The following is a 17,945-nucleotide window of genomic DNA, read 5'->3' on the forward strand; positions in this document are numbered from 1 at the left end:
GTTAGGGGGCCAGGGTGCGACGGCAGCAAAGGCTCCCACTAAGTCAGCCCGTTACTGCTGTGTCCCTCAGTGCAGGGCTTTGTACCTGCAGGCCCAGCGGGCTGTTGCTTTGGTGATAGGATTTGGAGGGTGGGGGATGGAGTCTGAGCTGTGGTACAATGAACAGCAGTGGTAGGAAAAAGGCTGAGCTGCCTGCCTGTCTCCTCAGTTGGCCTGTCAAAAAAAGGAGCCCGATGAGGACACAGGCAACTGAATTACAGCTCCTTGGAGCGTACATAGGCATTGATCAGTTAGACACAAACAGAATGTCCAAGAGGCAGCTGAGATCTTTTCATTTTGAAAATGCTTTAATAAGTGTTGACAACACTGTTTTGCAAAATGTAAAGGTACTATACAAATTCTTAATACAAAAAGAATAAATTAAAAGCAGATTTCTTTTTAATTCTGCAACTTTGTCTACAACATACATCTTTGTCATTGATTACAGATGAACAGAATCCAGTAAAATCATCTTACATGCTCTACAAGTCAGTTTCAGGAGCAACCTAATCCTTTCCTCCCCATTATTAAACTAGAGTCCGTTTTACACAACTTGTAATAAACTATTGACATGAATGTATATGTAAAACTTTACACCTAGTTAATTAAGCAGTAACTGGTCATCTGATAGCACCTGGATGGGGTTTGCTCTATGAAGAACTAAACTAATACCGAATGAAAACAAAGTGGAATTTGAACAGTTGCAACACTCACCTGCATATAAGAAAATTAAAAAACCCACCTGTCTCACAACAAAGGCTGATGTAGGTGTTTTTACCAGCCTTCTGGCTCAACAGGCAGTTTCTTACACGTATCCAAAGAATCCAATAGGGACTTTATTTCAGACCAGGGTTTCGTATTTCCTCTTAGTTTGCTTTAAAGAAATAGGGAAATATAAAGAGCTTGCCAGTGCTTGTGTACAATAACTATATCACTTCCCACCACACTGATCATTAATCATGTCGGTCTCACAGGACCAACACTTTATGTACATCTTGTAGGAACATGAATGCAGCTCAACAGTAAAACCTGTTTTACTTAATCTCCGTCTTTGCTACCAGACTATCAGGATGTTCGTCTGAACTGTAATTCCACCCGCCTCCCCCACCTCCACTCCTTTCTGCCTCCTGAATCCCAAACCCACGTGTTGAGAGAGAATTTTTGTCTGTCATTCCTTATAACCCAGCTGGGCTAAAAACTTGATCGAGATGACTTCCAACTTGATTTCAAACTAGTGTCCCTGTGTATGCCCTGTAGCCATATAAGCTTGTCACCTCCTCTAGTTCCCTTCTGACTTTTAACTGTGGCACAGAGTTCAGTTTGATTATTTGTGCATCTTCTTTTGGGAGAAAGAATCTGGCCTCGTAGAGACTTGTTTCCAAATGGGAAGGGAAAAAACTTGCTGTTTGTAACTCTTGACTGTCAAAGTAAGAGCAGCACCGCTCCCCCCATGTCAATCCCCAGAATCCTTTAATAACATTATCATCAATTTTATTTACCCTGCAGGGTCTACCCCCAGAGTGTTCTATGAATATTACTCCCTTCCGCAAGCTGGTATCACCAACACAGCCAGGGAGCCAGGCCCTGAACCGTCCCAACTGGCCCCAGCCTGCTCCGCACCCCAGAGGAATCCCACAGTGTTTTCCGAGCTGCGGCGGGGGAAACACCGTGGTTGTTGCGTTTTTAACCACTGGTAAGTATCCATTCCTACCCTTCTGGTCTGGTAGAGTCTATTGTTATTCTTGGATTACATATACATTAAAAAAAAAAAAAGACTTTTCTTTTTATGCTAAAGCTAGCTTCAGTTCTGCTTACCCACAAATCTACAGCCAACCCAGCTCCTGTCTGGCTGTCCACTGCCTTTCCAATAGGAAAAGTCATTATAAGTGAGAAAAAAATTAACCCCCCCCCACACCCCCCTACTTGCGCCAGGTAAGCACAGCGTCCCATCTCTGTGGAGACCGTGTTTGTGCCATTTGAAACAAGCCAACTCAGAGTGTGCACTTGTTAGTATTAGAAAAGTATTTTGAGGCCTTTGAAGAAACGGATGGCTTTCCAGTTGTGTACTGAGCATAGCTCAACACACATGTAAACAGGCAGCTCCCACACACCTGTTTTCCCTCTTCCTTTTTTGGTACCTGCAGACCGTGATACATCAAGGTAGCTGATGGTGTCACAGGCATCCGGGCCCTCCGGGAGCTGATATATTTTTTCAACCCTGCTCTGCCTGCCAGCTAGTAGACACGTGAGTACAGTCTTCCTATCTAAGGGCATAGTTGGGTTCTTGGAAGAAGTGACACAGTGGTCACCGGGTGCTGAGACGTCGGATCTGAGCTCTTTGTCACACAAGTGCTAACAAACAGAAAATGGGCCGTGACAGGTAAATACCTTAATGGATTGTAATGTGCTTTTTTCCCTTGGCTTCCCGTAAAAAATCAAATGAAACACCTTGTGCGAAAAAATAGGATACACTTTTACTGGTTGTTTTAATGAGAGAGAACCACTTTTGGCAACCATCACCTTACGCTTCCTACAGATCCCCAGAGGAAAGCAGCTCTGTGTCTTGGACTGAACCCCCATGCAGGCTGGGGCCGAGCGGACTCTCTGTTGCTCCCCACGGGGCTGTTCTCCTTCGCGTCCAGGCTCGTGGAGATCCAAGTCAGCAATGCTAGCTGGGGGCTCTCCGACTTGCCCATCACATTGGGTGAGTTTTCAGGCTCTCGGTGGAGAGGGAGGTGAATGTTCAGGAAAGGGTTATAGAGGGGGACACGTCACAGATGGTCGACTTCCACATGTGGGATGTGGTAGCAGTTGAGGATTTAAGAGATTTCATTGCAGAAGGAATGTCTTCCTCTTGGGCCCTCTTAATTTTTTGTGTGTGTTTTTATTTTTTTTTTTAATCTTTGGCAGCGTAGAACTGATTGTGATCCTCGGATGCGTCTCTGACGTGTTCAGCTTCCTGTTTCCGTTCTCCCCCTCCGCCAACAGCCACTCCTCCTAGGAAATATTTCAGCTGAATATTCCCCTGAGGCAGCCTCTTCACAACATGCTTGGATGGCCTACAGGTGGCAGGTGGGCCTCGGCTTCCCTAGTCTTTCTGGATCACCCTGTGCTAAGTCCCTTCCCTGGTCTGGCCAGTGCCACTGGTCCACGGGAATCCATGCCAACCAGCTTCCCCGCCGGTTCCTGGCCTGGGGGCTGTCACGGAGGGGTGGGGGGGCACCAAGATGCCATTGAGGACTGGTGCCTGGCTCTCTGGGCAAGAGAGCCAGGGGACACACAGTGGGACCGGAACCTTCCAGAATGTCTCCTCAGTCAGGTTTTTTGAGGGTGAGGGGTTGCGGAGACGGGAGAAAAAAAGTGCTGAGGGCTGAAGCTGGTGCAGGGAGACAGTGCGTCTGGGTAAGGCAAATGAGAGGCAGTGAGGTGATCTCAGAATGGCGGCGAGGCGGTCAGGTGGAGGCCGGCGGGCTCACACAAGGGTCCCGGGCTTGGCTTTTTCCTGCCCGTACCACTGGACATCAGCTAGTTCTGGATAGAGGGAAGAGTCCAGGAAACAGCTGTCACCGTAGCTCCTGCAGGGACCCAAGGAGAAAAGGAGACCGTTAGTGGGGAATGACACTTTGCAGCCTGCATTCAGAAGGACGTGTTCACAGGGCCTGGGACAGTGCTGTGGACAGCAGACTCTCGGGGACTGAAAACATCCTTGACCGTCTGTGGAGGGAGAGGGAGCGAACATGCAGCAGTCCTCAGGCTCGGGTGCATGTGGGAGTCACCCGGGAGCCTTCGAAACACTCCTGTCCGGCCCCGCTAGCTTAATTGGTCTGGGGTGTGCTTGTGTATCAGGAGCTTTCAAAGCCCCAGGTGACTCTCCGTGCAGCCAAGGCCTAGAACCTCTCGGGCTGGAGTCCTTAGGATTCTTTTCTTCTCGGAATAGTTGCTTGGTTTGTCCTCCCTCAGACTCCAGGCATAACTAAGTTTACTAGATTTTTATTCTGTCCTGGAAGCACATTTGAAGTGGCAGGTTTCCCTGTAGTGAAACTGAGGTGATATTTTTGAATGGAGTCTTAAATGCTGTTTACTTGATAACATGTATTGTGTGATGATCAAAAAAGTATTGAAAATATATATTTTCAAAGTGAAAGTGTACAGAAAGGCCGTTAAAGATTTTCAGGTACGTGTCACGATGCAGGTTGGGTGGAGGTACGGTCATCCATGGGTATCTGGAGGGGATTGGGTCCAGGAGCCGCCTGGATCCCAAAGTCCAAGGCTGCTTGAGCCCCTGATGGAAGGACAGTGGGCCCTTCATATCTGCGGTTCCTGCTCAGCAGATATGAAGGCTGGCTGCGTATTTACTGGAAAAACTATCTGAGTATAAGTGGACCTGTGCATTCACATCTGTGGTGTTCAAGGGTCAGCTGTAGTTCTTGCGTATCAAGAGGCCATCACAGGGCTATGTCAAAGCACAGAACCATTACTCGGCATCATTCCTTGGAAAAATAGTCCCTCTGCACTCATCCTGAGCTAGCTCTTCCAGGGCAAGATGAAGATCACACCTCATCTTAGTGAAGATAGGCCTGAATTTGCCCAGGAGGCTCCCAGAGGCTGGTTCAGAAAGGCAGCCGTGCCGCCTGAGGAGAGGGTTCCTGCCTTCCTCTCCTGTCCTGCCCCGCAGGCCCTGACGTGGGGACGGCTGACCCCCACGCCTTGTGCGGAAGCAGCTGTAGGCAGGATGGCCTGGATCACCTCGTGTGCTCTTCCTTCACGCTGAGCTTCTACTTCTAGTAACTCCAGAGAGTTCACTTGTGCTGATTCCAAACCCGCAGGCCTCTAACCTCAGCCTTCGGTTTTGAGTAACGTTCCTGTGAGTGACACTGGTTGGTGCCTCTCGGTTAGTAGGTCTCGGTGGTGTTCAGGCTGGATTTTTGAGTTTGACCTCCCAGAGCACATGCTGCTGGGGGTAGAAACACCTGTCTGGAAACAGCATAAACGACAGAAGGGGATCTCTCCCCTTGCCCGCTGCTGACCCTTTCCATGCCCAGTGCTGGGCAGGAGGAGATGCAGACAACAGTGGGTTTAAGAGCATCTTATACACAATGTCGTGTCCCAGTTTATGACTGAGCATAAGCCATTATCACCATTTTTTTATTTGATTTGCTGTCATTTTTCTAGGAACAAGGGGATGAAGGCATTCTGGATTTTGTGAAGGTTTCTCATCTGGCTTTTTAAAAAAACCCATCAACGCAGCAAGACCAAAGGCCTCTGGGAGCATACTGTGGCCTTTAAAGAGAGTCCTGTGCCTGGATCCCCTGAAATGTATGCTGGGGTTAATATGCTGAAAGGTGGCTTCAGAAGCAAAGTGACACGAAGGTCCTCAATTCTGGAACTGGCTGTGGCCATCATCACTGTCTTCAGGTGATAAGTGGCTGACTCCATCACACTCACCCTGTACACTCTCCTCCTGACAACTGACCTTACCGTTGTGCCTGAGAGACTCCGTGGCAGAAGGTGGTTGGACCCCACGTGGACATATGCTGTTTACTGGGAGGGCGAGCCCTCTCTCTCTGTGTTGACCTGGTGGTGCCCTCCACCAGTGTGTCCCTCCTGCCCTCACTGAGGGGAGCCAAGTGGCCCAGGGGGACCAGTGGAGTCCTCTAATCCCAGTCACTGGTCAGAGATGGGCAAGTGACTGAGTGTGGACAAGTGGCTTTCTCAGTACAAGGCTGACCGCTTCCTCCTGAGGAGGTGACCACCAGGGGCAGGAAGGAAAGGCAGAGATGGAAAGAGAACCACCAAGCTCCTTGTTTGCCCTCAGCCGTGAGGCAGGTGCTATCATGCAAAACCCTCTAGTTTATAAAAGAACATGCATACATGCTAAGTTGGTTCCCGTGCCCTCCCCTCCAGGGGATCTTCCTGACCCAGGGATCAAACCCACGTCTCTTACATCTCCTGTGCTGGCAGGTGGGTTCCTTACCACTAGCACCACCTGGGAAGCCCTGATAAAAGAACAGTTGGGTCCAAGTCATGTTTCTGGAAGCTGGAATAAATTAAGGTTAGCTGCTCAGTTGTGGAGAAGACACTTAAGGTTTTTCATTCACCTAAGCTCCCCATACCCTTGCTTCTCTTTTTTTCCTTCTGATAAGAATTACCTCTCTGAAGTTTCTAAGAGCTGGCCTGGGTTTAGAGTTCCTGGAGGGGACCAGGTGGAACATTCCCATCTCAAAGGCACCGGAAAAGAATGGGAGTTCCTCCAAGAAGGACTTTCCTTTCCTAAATCCAGGTCTTTTACAATGTCTGCACCCTCCCCGCCGCCACCCCCGCTTTTGAGATGAAGAGGGGTTGCTTAGGGACTGATAAAAGGTTGGCTGAGCTTTGAATGGCTTCAGAGCTGCATTTCTGTTCTTGTAGAGACTAGGTTTGTAAGACAGGACTAATTTAGAATTAGACAGTTTCTAATTCCACAGGGAATTGGGTTGCAACTTGAATAAATGAAGCCAACAAGATTTTTACTTAATTGAATTTTTTTTTTTTTAACAGCAGTGACAGCCTTGGGATCCCAAGAGGACTTCAGAGTCCAAGATTCCTCTGTTTTGGGTTCTCTCCAACTTTATTCCAGATTTGGACAAAGACAGATTGTCCTTCTGGTGAGTACTTTTTTAGTTTCTGAATTAGAGTACACTTGGTTTACATTTAAACATGTAGTTTTCCTGAGAGAAAAATTAAAACAAAAATTGGAGGGCATGGGTCAAGCACCTGATGAGAGACAACCATCTCCAGAGCCCAGGCTCCCAGGTAGGAAAATGTGGTCACGGCCCAGAAGGGGCACACGTCCCCGGCCACCTGCAAGAAAATTGAGTGTATTGAGGAAGCCCTGGTCGGGGGTCTTGACATACGGGGCACCGGCCGTCCACCGGGAAAAGGAAGTCTCCTGTGAGAGACAGGCTGTCAGACCTGAGTCCTGGCCCTCAGTTTACCCCTGAGGCTTTCGAGGATTTTCTCTGCTCTAGGAAAAACTCCACAAATGGATCCCAGTCACCTAAATGTTTTAAGAGTGCCCCCACCACCACCTTAGGAACTACCCCCAGCGGTTTTATGTTAAAAGACATTGTGGTCTCTCCACTTGCACATGGACTGCTCTTACTGAAGATAAACTAGAATAACGGTGGCCACCAGGAGGAGTGTTCCCGTTACACAAGATTGTTCACTTCAGAAGTCCACATCAAACAGGTGGATTGGGATGCCTAGTTTAGTCGGTATGATAAAGCTTGCAAAAGGCTTCAAAATTCCCGTATAGCTTCACTGAAACTCACTGAAAAAGGCTAATAAAAAACTTAAAGACACAAGAGATACCTAAAGTAAGAGTAAAACTTTAACTCCTCCTGGATTCATTCTGCTTGTCCTCTGTCTGCATTCTCTCCCCACTTGGAAGAGACTGCGAGATTGTAACAAAAGCCTGTCAAGTTAGTGCTTGTACAGACACCCCTAAATCTATCCCCAAAGGAGGAAGCCCCCCCCACCCCCTGGGCTCTCCCAGGGTTGATGGGACTTCATGGGATTCTCCTGTAACTGCTTCCAGTTACTCCCTTCCATAGCCAAGGGGAAACTAATAATAAAATTAATGGAAAACCTTGCTGAATCTCAGTAGCTAGTGAAGCTACACTCTAAACCCTACTTGTTCCAGAGCCTGCAAATGGGATCCTGGTCAATCGGGCAGACAACAGCCAGGGTGAGCATCCCGACCAGAGTCAGTTCTCCTGAATCTGCCTGCCATGGCCAGCTGAGAGAGAAAGGTAAACTTTCACACCCCTCCCTTTCCAAATCCAGACACACTGATTGATCTTTTCTCTCTCAGGGGCCATTGTTGCCTTCTTGTCTGTCTTGTGTCCTGAGAACTTGGTGACCGTCAGGTTGGGCGAATACCACAGAAATGTAAATTGCACCTGTTTGTAGCTGAGGTCCTGCCTGATGGGTTCCAGCCCTAAGGGCGAACTGAGTCTTCCCTTTTGGTTATGGGAGTGGCTCTGGATCTGGAAGGGTGGTATCCTTGGCACCCTCTTTGGGAATGCCTCTTTGCATCCATGAGGTCTTTCAGTATGGCCAGGAATATTTACTGTTTGTCCTCCTGACAAGATATTTAAAAGGTTGTTTATGTGGCTCTATGGTCAGAAGTTGGCCAAACTGGAAGCTGATATTCAGAACCTATTGGGGATAAAGTTCCTAAGTCAAAATGAAACTGTGTACCCAGAGGGAAAGAAGAACATTCCAGAGACAAAGCTCTAAATCTGGAGCATAGGAATCTTTTGAATTCCATCTTAGTCAATCTTCTTCATGATCTACAGAAGCAAACAGAAGATGATATAGTTGGAGGCATGGGACAGCCTGTGATGTCATTCACATTGCACCCTGTCCTTGGTCTTATAAACCTAATCTTTACAAAAATAGAATCACAGGTTTAGAAGCAAATCAAAGGCCACCTATTCTTTTTATCAATCCCCAAACATAGACCATTCATTTCAGAATGCTTGCAGACATTGTAAAAGATCTGAATTTAAGAAAGAAAAGTCCTTGAAGGAACTCCTATTTTGAGCAGGTAAGTTTAACTTACTCGAATGTCCAGAAACAGGATTTGGATAAAACAATTTTTCTATAAACTAGTAAATTCTGCTTTACTGTACCTGTCTCATGGCTAAAATTTTAAAACCAAAGCTTCCCGACCCCTGCATCTGTCTGTATGTTTGTGTATGTACATGGTAGGTTCCTGTGGTCATGTATGGATGTGACAGTTGGACTGTGAAGAAGGCTGAGCGCCAAAGAATTGATGCTTTTGAACTGTGGTGTTGGAGAAGACTCTTGAGAGTCCCTTGGACTGCAAGGAGATCCAACCAGTCCATTCTGAAGGAGATCAGCCCTGGGATTTCTTTGGAAGGAATGATGCTAAACCTGAAGCTCTAGTACTTTGGCCACCTCATGCGAAGAGTTGACTCATTGGAAAAGACTCTGATGCTGGGAGGGATTGGGGGCAGGAGAAGGGGACGACAGAGGATGAGATGGCTGGATGGCATCACTGACTCGATGGACATGAGTCTGGATGAACTCCGGGAGTTGGTGATGGACAGGGAGGCCTGGTGTGCTGTGATTCATGGGGTCGCAAAGAGTTGGACACTACTGAGCGACTGAACTGAACTGAACCGATGGTAGGTTTGTAATGTGTTTCTGCCTCTGACTGGTACTATATAATCAGTTTGTAAAAAATGCATCTAATTGGCTTAAAGAAAAATGATTATCAAATTCAGTATTCTAAAACTCAGAAATACAGAAACTTAGCCCAAACATTTTTCAAATTTACATGATCTGGGATAAATCAAGAGTGATCTTACATTTGTTGGTTTGATCAAAGTAGGTGTGTTAAATATTGATATAATGCAGACATAATTTGATTCTACTTGTGTTTACTATTCAAATAAGTTCATGTTATCTTGGTTACAAAATGTGTCTGTAAAAAGATAAGACATTGGCTAGCTGTTTAATGGCAAGAGAAATTTTCTAATTAAACATAATTGTTAACAACGAGTAAACAAACGGACAAATACGTATTGGTCATGAGCTGTATGTTTTTTGCTGGGTAGAAGCGTTTTCCTGTTGATAAGCAGCTGCCTCTTTTGTAGCAAAGAAATGACTTTAAAACATCCTCCCTGTATGGGGCACCCGCATCATTTCTGCACAGTGACTGAGAACTCACTTCACTGGCTGGCAGCCTCAGAACTCCGCAGAGTCCCTGCTTCTGCTGTACAGGCTGCCTTCAGGACAGGACAGAAGACTGGTGACATCATTAAAACCCAATGAGGAGGCGACCAAAGTGCTGTCCCTGGGCCTTCTGAATCTAAGGTCCCCTGCCTTTGAAAAACAGACTCATTCTCCACACTCTGACCCTCCCATTACCCAACAGAACCCATGAAAAAATCGCTGGTCATCTACTGTCAGTTCCTCCTCAGGTTGAAGAAACTTATGCTGAACAAGATTACAACCTGCCACCGATACCACTTGCCCACTACTTGCTGGAGAATATGTCCGTTGAAAAAGACACCAGCTGAAGGACTCCTGCTCCCCTCCTGGGAAATGACCTTTTCTGGTACTGCTCACCAGTCCCTGCACAGCTAAGCTTGAAAACCTCTGTCCCACCTGCAAGGAGTCACAGGACATGAACGGACAGCAGAGCCATCTGCAGTCTCACCCTCAGGCTCTCCTGGCAGCAGAAGCAGATGATGTGGACAGCGGTCCCCAGACACCGGGCCAGGCCTGCGTAACCTAACTTGATTTCTACACCTGTTCTCCTTCACTATGAAATTCATGGTGGGGGGTTATTAACACATTATTGACCAGAGACATATCAATACACTTTTAGAGGGTGACACAATTAATAGCACCGTGAGAAACTGTTAGAGCTTCACATTGATCAAGGGTTCATTATACAACTTGTGATCGTCATGATCACAGTTTGCTCTGTTAGGTTTCTGTTCCAACCTTGTGTATAAGTGTGACATTTTAAAAAATGACATATTGTGAAATTTTGAGTGAAGAAGTTCAGAATTTCATAGAATTCAGTGAAGAATTTTATGCAGGTATTTCCTTTGATTTCCAAGTGACATATATACTAGTGTCTTGGAAGATGGTAGTTTTTCAGAATATAGTTCTGATTCAGAGACATTTAATTAGACTAACAAGGAGACAAAAATCCTGAGTGATTGATTCTGATAAAGAAAATGAACGTGAAACTCACAGTGCTGGAGAATGCTCCTTTGCTTCTACGTAAGAGTGGATGGAAGACAATATTTCATGAAAATTGGAAGACTTTCCAGGTGTGTCAGATGTAACTAGTGACTGTAATAACCCACAAAGTGTTAGTGACACAACAGTTTCTGGCCAGCCAGCTCACAGCCACAAGCATTAGTTTCTGCAGAACTCCCCTGGTCAATAATGAGTTAACCAGACTCCTCCACTCACCTGCTTTCTCTTCTCTTTGCCTGCTTCTGTTGCTCCCTGATCGGGAGGATAACCCGTTGCCTGTGTCTCCCAGGTGACTGACTGCCCAGGGAAGAGACCTTTCAGACTCTGGATCTTCCATTTAAAACTCCTATCTGTCCATGATGTTGGCGACTTCCTGGTCTGCCTGTAACCTGATTTTTCCCCTATCCTTCGTGCCATCATACACACCACCTGAAGTCCCTTCGATGTCAGCTACAAAGGTAAAACTTTTGCAGCCAAGCTTCCCGGTGCCTCTTTTCACCTTTCTCTGATTAGAACTCAAGTTGCCCGAATTGACACACACATCTTGTCAACTATAGTACCATCGTACCCCATTTCCTTACGGTTATCTTAAATCAGACTTCAAAGGATCTGTCTCTTACCTTATGAAAGATGTTATACTAATTAGTTTTATTGTTCAGATACACGGGACACATTGTCAACTAACTGATGATAAACCTTTTTGAGTTATTTGTATGGATGCATGTTATTAAGTACTCTAGAAATTGTGTGAAATTTCTAAAAATCTATCTTGGTATAACGTTATCAATCATAATTCTGGTTATCTTAAAATGCTGTCTATCACATATCTGGAGAAAAACATCTGTAAGGACATATGCACCCCAATGTTCATTGTAACACTGTTACAATAGCCAAGACAAGGAAGCACCCTAAATGTCTATCACAGGGGAGTGGATAAAGATGTGGTACATATACACTATGGGCTATTACTCTGCCATTAAAAAGAATGAAGTAATGCCATTTGCAGCAACACGGATGGACCTAGAGATTGTCACACTGAGCGAAGGAAGCCAGACACAGGAGAAATATCCTATGACATCCCTTCTGTGTGGAATCTAAAACGAAATGGTAACAAACGAACTTACTTAGAAAACAGAAATAGACTCACAGACTCAGAGAATGATCTATGGTCCCAAGGGGGTGGGATAGATAGGGAGTTTGGGGTGGACACGTACACACTGTCCATCAGTGTGGACATGGACACAACGGATGATCAACAAGGGCCTGCTGTACTGCACAGGGAACTCTGCCCAATGTTATGTGGCAGCCTGGATGGCACGGGTTTGGGGAGAATGGATACATGTAGTATATGTATGGCTGAGTCCCTTTGCTGTCCACCTGAAACTATCACAACATTGTTAATTGGCTATACTCCAGTATAAGATAAAAAGTTAAAAGTTGTATATCACAGAAATAACATTATATTGAATTCAACACGAATTCCTCATCGATTTCATTATAATGAACTCTCATCAGATCTTTACCACTGAGCTAAGTTATTTACAGACAGATCTTTTACCTTAATGCTTTTGCAGAAGTGAGATTTATGGAAAGTAACCTACCATGAGCTCTCAATGGCCACATGGCTGCCCAATCACAAGGCACCAAACCTTGGGTGGAGACATCACAACGGATGAAGGCTCCACCTACCTTCTGGTCCCTCCCCTCCTGCGCAAAAGCTGGCAATCTCAAACCAAACTGACTAGGGAGAGAAGTGGCTACCACAGAGGTAAGACTGCTTCCTCCCAAAATGTCAAATCAAGGACATTTCTTTCCATTCCTCCTTCCCTCTCTGACCATCCTTTTCCTAACTCTTACTCTGTGAAGGTTTTTTATGATTCTTCTGTCCATCTTTCTGCTTTGGAGAGAGAATGCCACTGTCCCCACATCTCAGACCACCGCAAAGGGGGACAGATCCAAACCTCCAGACGACTGTTTGAATGATTAACACTGTGATGCTGGTGATTACGTACTTCTGCCCATCACAGCTTCTCCCTGATTTCTAGGGCCTCGGTTTCTCTGGATCGAAGCTCAGCCAGCCCCCATCTCTAATGTGTCCCACTCCTTAACCCTGGGGGTCTGCTTCCTTGTCTCTGGTTATTGACCCAGGAAACCTTGCATCCAGGCTGTGTACAGAGAAAGGGACACAAGGCAAGGGAGACCAGAATAAAGCCACCTGTGCTGTCTACAAACCCTTCCCTTTTACTGGCTTCCAGGGCTGTCACCTTCCAAGTCCCTAGCCACAGATTCAACATGAATTCCCAGGCAGGAGTCAGAGATTTCAAAATTTGCTTTCTTTGGCAGACCCCTCATCCCCTGGCCAAGAGCTGATGCAAAGGAGGCCATGATTAGTAATCTCTCCTTACCTCTTGAAGATACTGCAGACCCTGCTGGTAAAGCAACAGCTGCCCAATAAAAAAGCCCTATACTGACCACAGTTGTTCCTGATGAGACAAGCCTCTGACAGCCTTTAGCCGAGCAAGGAGATGTCTGTGCTGTGACCCACACCCGTGCACCTCGACGACACTTCGGGGGAAGCTAAGACTCGGCCACAGAAGATTACTGAACAAGCCCAGTACTTTCTTAGGCCAGCAGCCCAACCAACACAGTCTTTCTCTAGGGGTCATTCTGTTTACAAGAGTAGTCACCGTAGGGTGCTGTGTTCTCTCAAAAGCTTTAAATACAGCTTTGCAGCCACAGGCAACCATTGAACAGAACATCAGAAAAGGAACAGAATGACTGACTGAAAGAATGTGAACTCAGTGTCATGACCTGTGAAGACCACACAGAGATTGAGCAAAAAGCCGGTAAGAACCCCAGAGCCATAGCTGGGGGTAGCCCTACTGCCTTACATTTGGATGAAAAGGGGAGAACTGTTAAAAACAACAGACCCGAAATGCAGTTGTATAGGCTAAGCTCCACGTCATCACACCAAGACTTGACTTTACAGTTTCAGCTCCCCCAGGAATGGAATCCCCCAACCGCATGATGAGTACGTCACCCGCCAGACGCCTGCTGTCCCCTTAAGGACAGCAACTGGGCCGTCCCCACCCGGCCTCTTCACCTGGTGTAACTGCCTGTGCGTGCCTGCACATCTCTGTTTTTTGTGCAGCATCTCGGAGCTCTTTACCTTCTGCTGGACTGGAAGCTCCTTGATTCACAAATCACTGAAATAAAGCCAGTAGGATCTTTCAAATTTACTCAGCTGAATTTTGCTTTTTAATACCACCTTCCTCGCAAAGGTTAAGCCCGTTTTCTGAATCCCCCCATGTGTCAGCTCAGGGCAGCAAAAGTTGTTGTCTCTCTTTCTGTTGAGGATTTGTCCCACCCTACTTTTCAGACTGAGCTCTAGCTCTTTCTCTACAGCAGGAAGGCGCTCTCTTGTTCCCCCACACACCCCGGCTTGTTTCTACATCTGTGCTTTTCCCTTGGAAGGGCGTTCCTCAGCCTCTGCCTTTCAAAGCCCCTGCTCCCACCCTGGGCCTTTGAAGCCAAGTTCACACAGCATCTCTAGAAACCAGAAGGGATTCCTCTCCCCACGTCTCAGAGTATTGAATACATAAGTGCTACAAGAGTTAGCACTGCCATCTTTTGATTGAGTAAACTTACCATTCGGAAGTGGCTTTGAAAGAAGCTGTATCATTATCTTCTTAGTTAACCCTTGAAATGCTATTAATTTCAATACTTTGTCACCCCTTAAGAATAGGAACCAGACCAAGTGTTCACGTTTTTATGCCCACTGAAGCAGGGCTTTGCAAATTCCAACATGCATGTGATTCTCCCAGGGGTCCTGTTAAAAATGCAGATTTGAATTCCGTAGGTCCAAGAGTCTACCTTCTACCAAACTCCTGGGTGACATGGGGGACAAGGCTTGTCTGTGGACCCCATGCTGGAATGCACAGCATTTGGTAAAGTGGACAGCTGTCACTAAAAAACACTGGGAGGAACTTGGGGGTGGTAGATGCTTCTAGACCAACTCAGTCTGCCCCTGGTGCTTTGAGATGTAAACTGCATGATGCTATTCTTTTCAACAAACACTGGTTACAAAAACCAGTCAAAGATTCTACAAGTATCTGCATATACAAAGAGCCCAGGAAGGTCTAACACACACTTTGAGGTCTCTTTGGGGAAGGAGCAGTGGGACTACCTAACATCTAATCTATATCTAATATCAGAGACCTAGAAACAGACACAGACATCGAGTTCCACATGTATCTAGAGATAGGACATGAAGATGACAGCTTCCACACCACTCAGATGTTTCCCCCTGGAAATTATGATCCATACGAGCAAAGGCAACTCCTGCACCACACGTGAGATCTCCGACTCATGAGCAGGGAAGGGGAAGGGCTGGAAGAACAACACGTTCCCTTACGATACCTCTATTCATCAGTACTTTGGTGGGCTGGAGACTCGGACCCATCCATAATGGGCGAGTTTTCTGTTGCTTCTCTGAACCAAGGAAAGCAGGAAAAGGAAGAGAAGAGAGGTCATGTTAAAGAGAGGAACTGACAGACACGATGAGTAGCTTATCAATACACTGCAAAGCCCAGCTGACATGCACCCAGGTGTTAGTGACAAATAGGATATTTTCAACCCCGGGCACAACTCACAAAGATCACTTTGGTTTTGTTAGGAAGGCTGCCAGACTTTGGCACTACTTCTCATTTTATCATCACATCACAGAATAGTTATTCTTCATTAATGATAATTCAGCCCAATCTGATAAAAGAGTTTAACGACCAACCAAACATTTTTTGTTTCAAATTGGTCTTGTGTCCTCACTAGCTGTGTGTGATCAAACATAGGCAGCTGCCCAGACCCACTCCAGGGTAAAGGTGCTCCTAAGCTCCACAGCCTGCTGTCAGTCATTGGCAGTCATATGTTTGGAGCAGGTGAGACTGGGTGTGATCCAGAAAATGTGGAGGAGCCAGACAGACACCCTGAAATCAGAAAGTCCTTACTTGGGGGGAGATGGCTTAGTCAGTGGAGGTACCATATACACAAAAGGTCACTCTTATGGGTCTGTCCTCTTGAGACTCTTGGGCCCGAAGCCTTGCAGCAGCTGCCTGACCACAGGAGCTAGAGCTGGAGTGCAGATGGTACGTAAGGAAGTGTTATAAGGTGTGTAGTAAGGACAGAGTGGGTAGCTGCTGCCCAACAGACAAACCAAACAGAGTGGACAGAGAACACTGGCAGCTGAGACTGCAGGCTCTTTTAATTCAAGAGGAGTAAGAGGCAGTGTGGGGTGTTCAGTGACATCAAACTTGAGTGCATGAGAATCCCCTGGAGGGCTTGACACCACACTGACTGCCAGTGCCCTGCACCCTCGACTTAGGTTCTGACTCAGTGGGTCACTGATGGACCCGAGATGTTTGTGCATTTCTAACAATACCCCAGGTGATGCTTATGCTGCTGGTCTGGGTACTGCATTTTAAGAACTGGCTTAGTGGAAAAAGACAAGGCTTTGGTTTGGGGTAACAGAGTGCAGGGCTGAAATTACAGGGTCATCCAACTGTGTAAGATGAAAAGGCACTGACTTTCTCTGAGCCTCATCTATAGAACAGAAAAAAGTCTGGATACTTCCCTTACAAAGTTGCAGTAAGGATTACATAAGCTGATACAGGTTAGAAGAAGCTCCTGGTCTTTGAGTACACAGCAAGCACTCAATCTTAGCTCTCCTGTCAAACACTAAGACAAAGCCTGGCTTAAAAATCACTAGAGATAAATGTGCAGAAACTGAAAAACGTCTGCCAAACACAGACATCTGGTCAAAGAAGTGCACTCACCTCCTCCACATTTTTGGGATTATCACCAGCTTTGAAAGACAGTAGAGAGAATCAGCTGAATAAAATGACCACGCTGGAAGGGGTGGGGGTGACGAGGGACTACCAGGGCCTGGGCCTCCCCGGAGAGGAGGGAGTTTCCCAGTGCCGTCCATCATTCCCAGGACATCGTTCTTCTGCTGACACGCCCTCTGTTACTAGGATGTTATACCTGCTATCCTCTAACCCACAGAGAAGGCTGAGGAGGGTTCCAGAACTTGGGAGGGAGAATCAGAGGCCTGCCAAGGGAACTCACCCGGTCTGCCAGGTTAGGATGTGGTGGGGGCTGCTGGGGGGCGTCGCTCCGATTTCACTCGACGGTGTTGAGCTTCTCTGGCTTTGAGGTAAGGCAGCTGCGTGTGGGTGGTGCAGAAAAGACAGGGGTCAGACCCAGGGGAGTGGAGAAGTTTCCCTCCAGAGATGCTCCCAGGACCCGCTGCAGGGTCCTGACGGGAAAACATCAGCCCATCTCCCCACATCTGGCCAATTACGTTTTCTCTCCTGAGCCGTTCTAGCTCCATGTGGGTCGAGCTCGCCTGAGATTCCAGGTCCCCTGCTTTGCCACTGGGAAGTGGCCACAAGGATAGTGACAGTCCCCACAGTCCTCAGAAGGGGGGACCTGGGCTGACCTAGTGCAGGCATGACTGATTTCTCCGGACACCAGCGAGATACGCCCCAGGGAGTTTCCACATGTGGCCCCAAGGTTAAAACTGTTGTTCATTACATAGAATAGAGAACCTCCAGAAAGGGTCTCAGAGCTTGCGGTCTCTGCTGTTTCAGGCTTGTTATTTACCATGTTTAGGACACTTCAAATGGGGCAGGGCTTTTCAGAGCTCATCCAAGTCTGACTACTGGGAGCTTATTGATGGGGACAGGATTTGTTTAGTTGGGAAAACTCACTAGGAAGCAAATCCTATTTAAATGCATCCCTTTGCCTCCTTGGGAATGCAATCTTTTTCATCAGGAAAGGTCAGATACAGCTTCCTAGAATTTTTAGCTTAAAATATGTTTCAAAAGATTTACCAAATCTATTCAGGTAAAGCCAATCTACTAGACAAGCACTACAATTCTGACAGAATATAAACACTCCTGACCTGTCCAACCAAGGCTTCTCCTAATAGGGTCACAGGGAAACATGCTCTTTAAACGCTATGTGTAACTTATTCATGCAATTCTTCTCAAAATCCTCCTAGGAAGTTGATGGCAAATGTCACTGGGCTGATTTGACAGATGACAGAGGCATCTGAAGAAGCTTTT

The 17,945-nt window shown here is 46.7% G+C and overlaps 1 protein-coding gene and 1 long non-coding RNA gene across 11 annotated transcripts in view; one reads left to right on the plus strand and one right to left on the minus strand.

Moving 5' to 3' along the window:
* Nucleotides 1–326: 326 nt before the first annotated feature.
* FRMD4A (FERM domain containing 4A) overlaps nucleotides 327–17,945 on the minus strand; it is an 849,800-nt gene continuing 832,181 nt past the window's right edge. For 7 of the 10 annotated variants that reach the window (XM_059892529.1, XM_059892528.1, XM_059892530.1 and 4 more), the window contains 2 exons: nucleotides 16,945–17,041; nucleotides 327–3,614 (listed from right to left, as the gene is read on the minus strand). In XM_059892529.1, coding sequence (XP_059748512.1) covers nucleotides 3,512–3,614; nucleotides 16,945–17,041 — 200 coding nt within the window. In that variant the 3' untranslated portion in view covers nucleotides 327–3,511. Of the gene's footprint in view, nucleotides 3,615–15,243; nucleotides 15,316–16,944; nucleotides 17,042–17,945 lie in introns of all 10 variants that reach the window. The other 3 variants (XM_059892527.1, XM_059892524.1, NM_001192267.1) reach the window with 2 other exon arrangements.
* On the plus strand, nucleotides 3,023–14,063 carry LOC132346889 (uncharacterized). The gene is made up of 3 exons (XR_009496859.1): nucleotides 3,023–3,111; nucleotides 5,212–6,683; nucleotides 7,721–14,063. It is a non-coding gene; the product is annotated as an uncharacterized lncRNA (long non-coding RNA).

The sequence above is a fragment of the Bos taurus genome, chromosome 13 (assembly GCF_002263795.3).
Source record: "Bos taurus isolate L1 Dominette 01449 registration number 42190680 breed Hereford chromosome 13, ARS-UCD2.0, whole genome shotgun sequence".
Taxonomy (NCBI): domain Eukaryota; kingdom Metazoa; phylum Chordata; class Mammalia; order Artiodactyla; family Bovidae; genus Bos; species Bos taurus.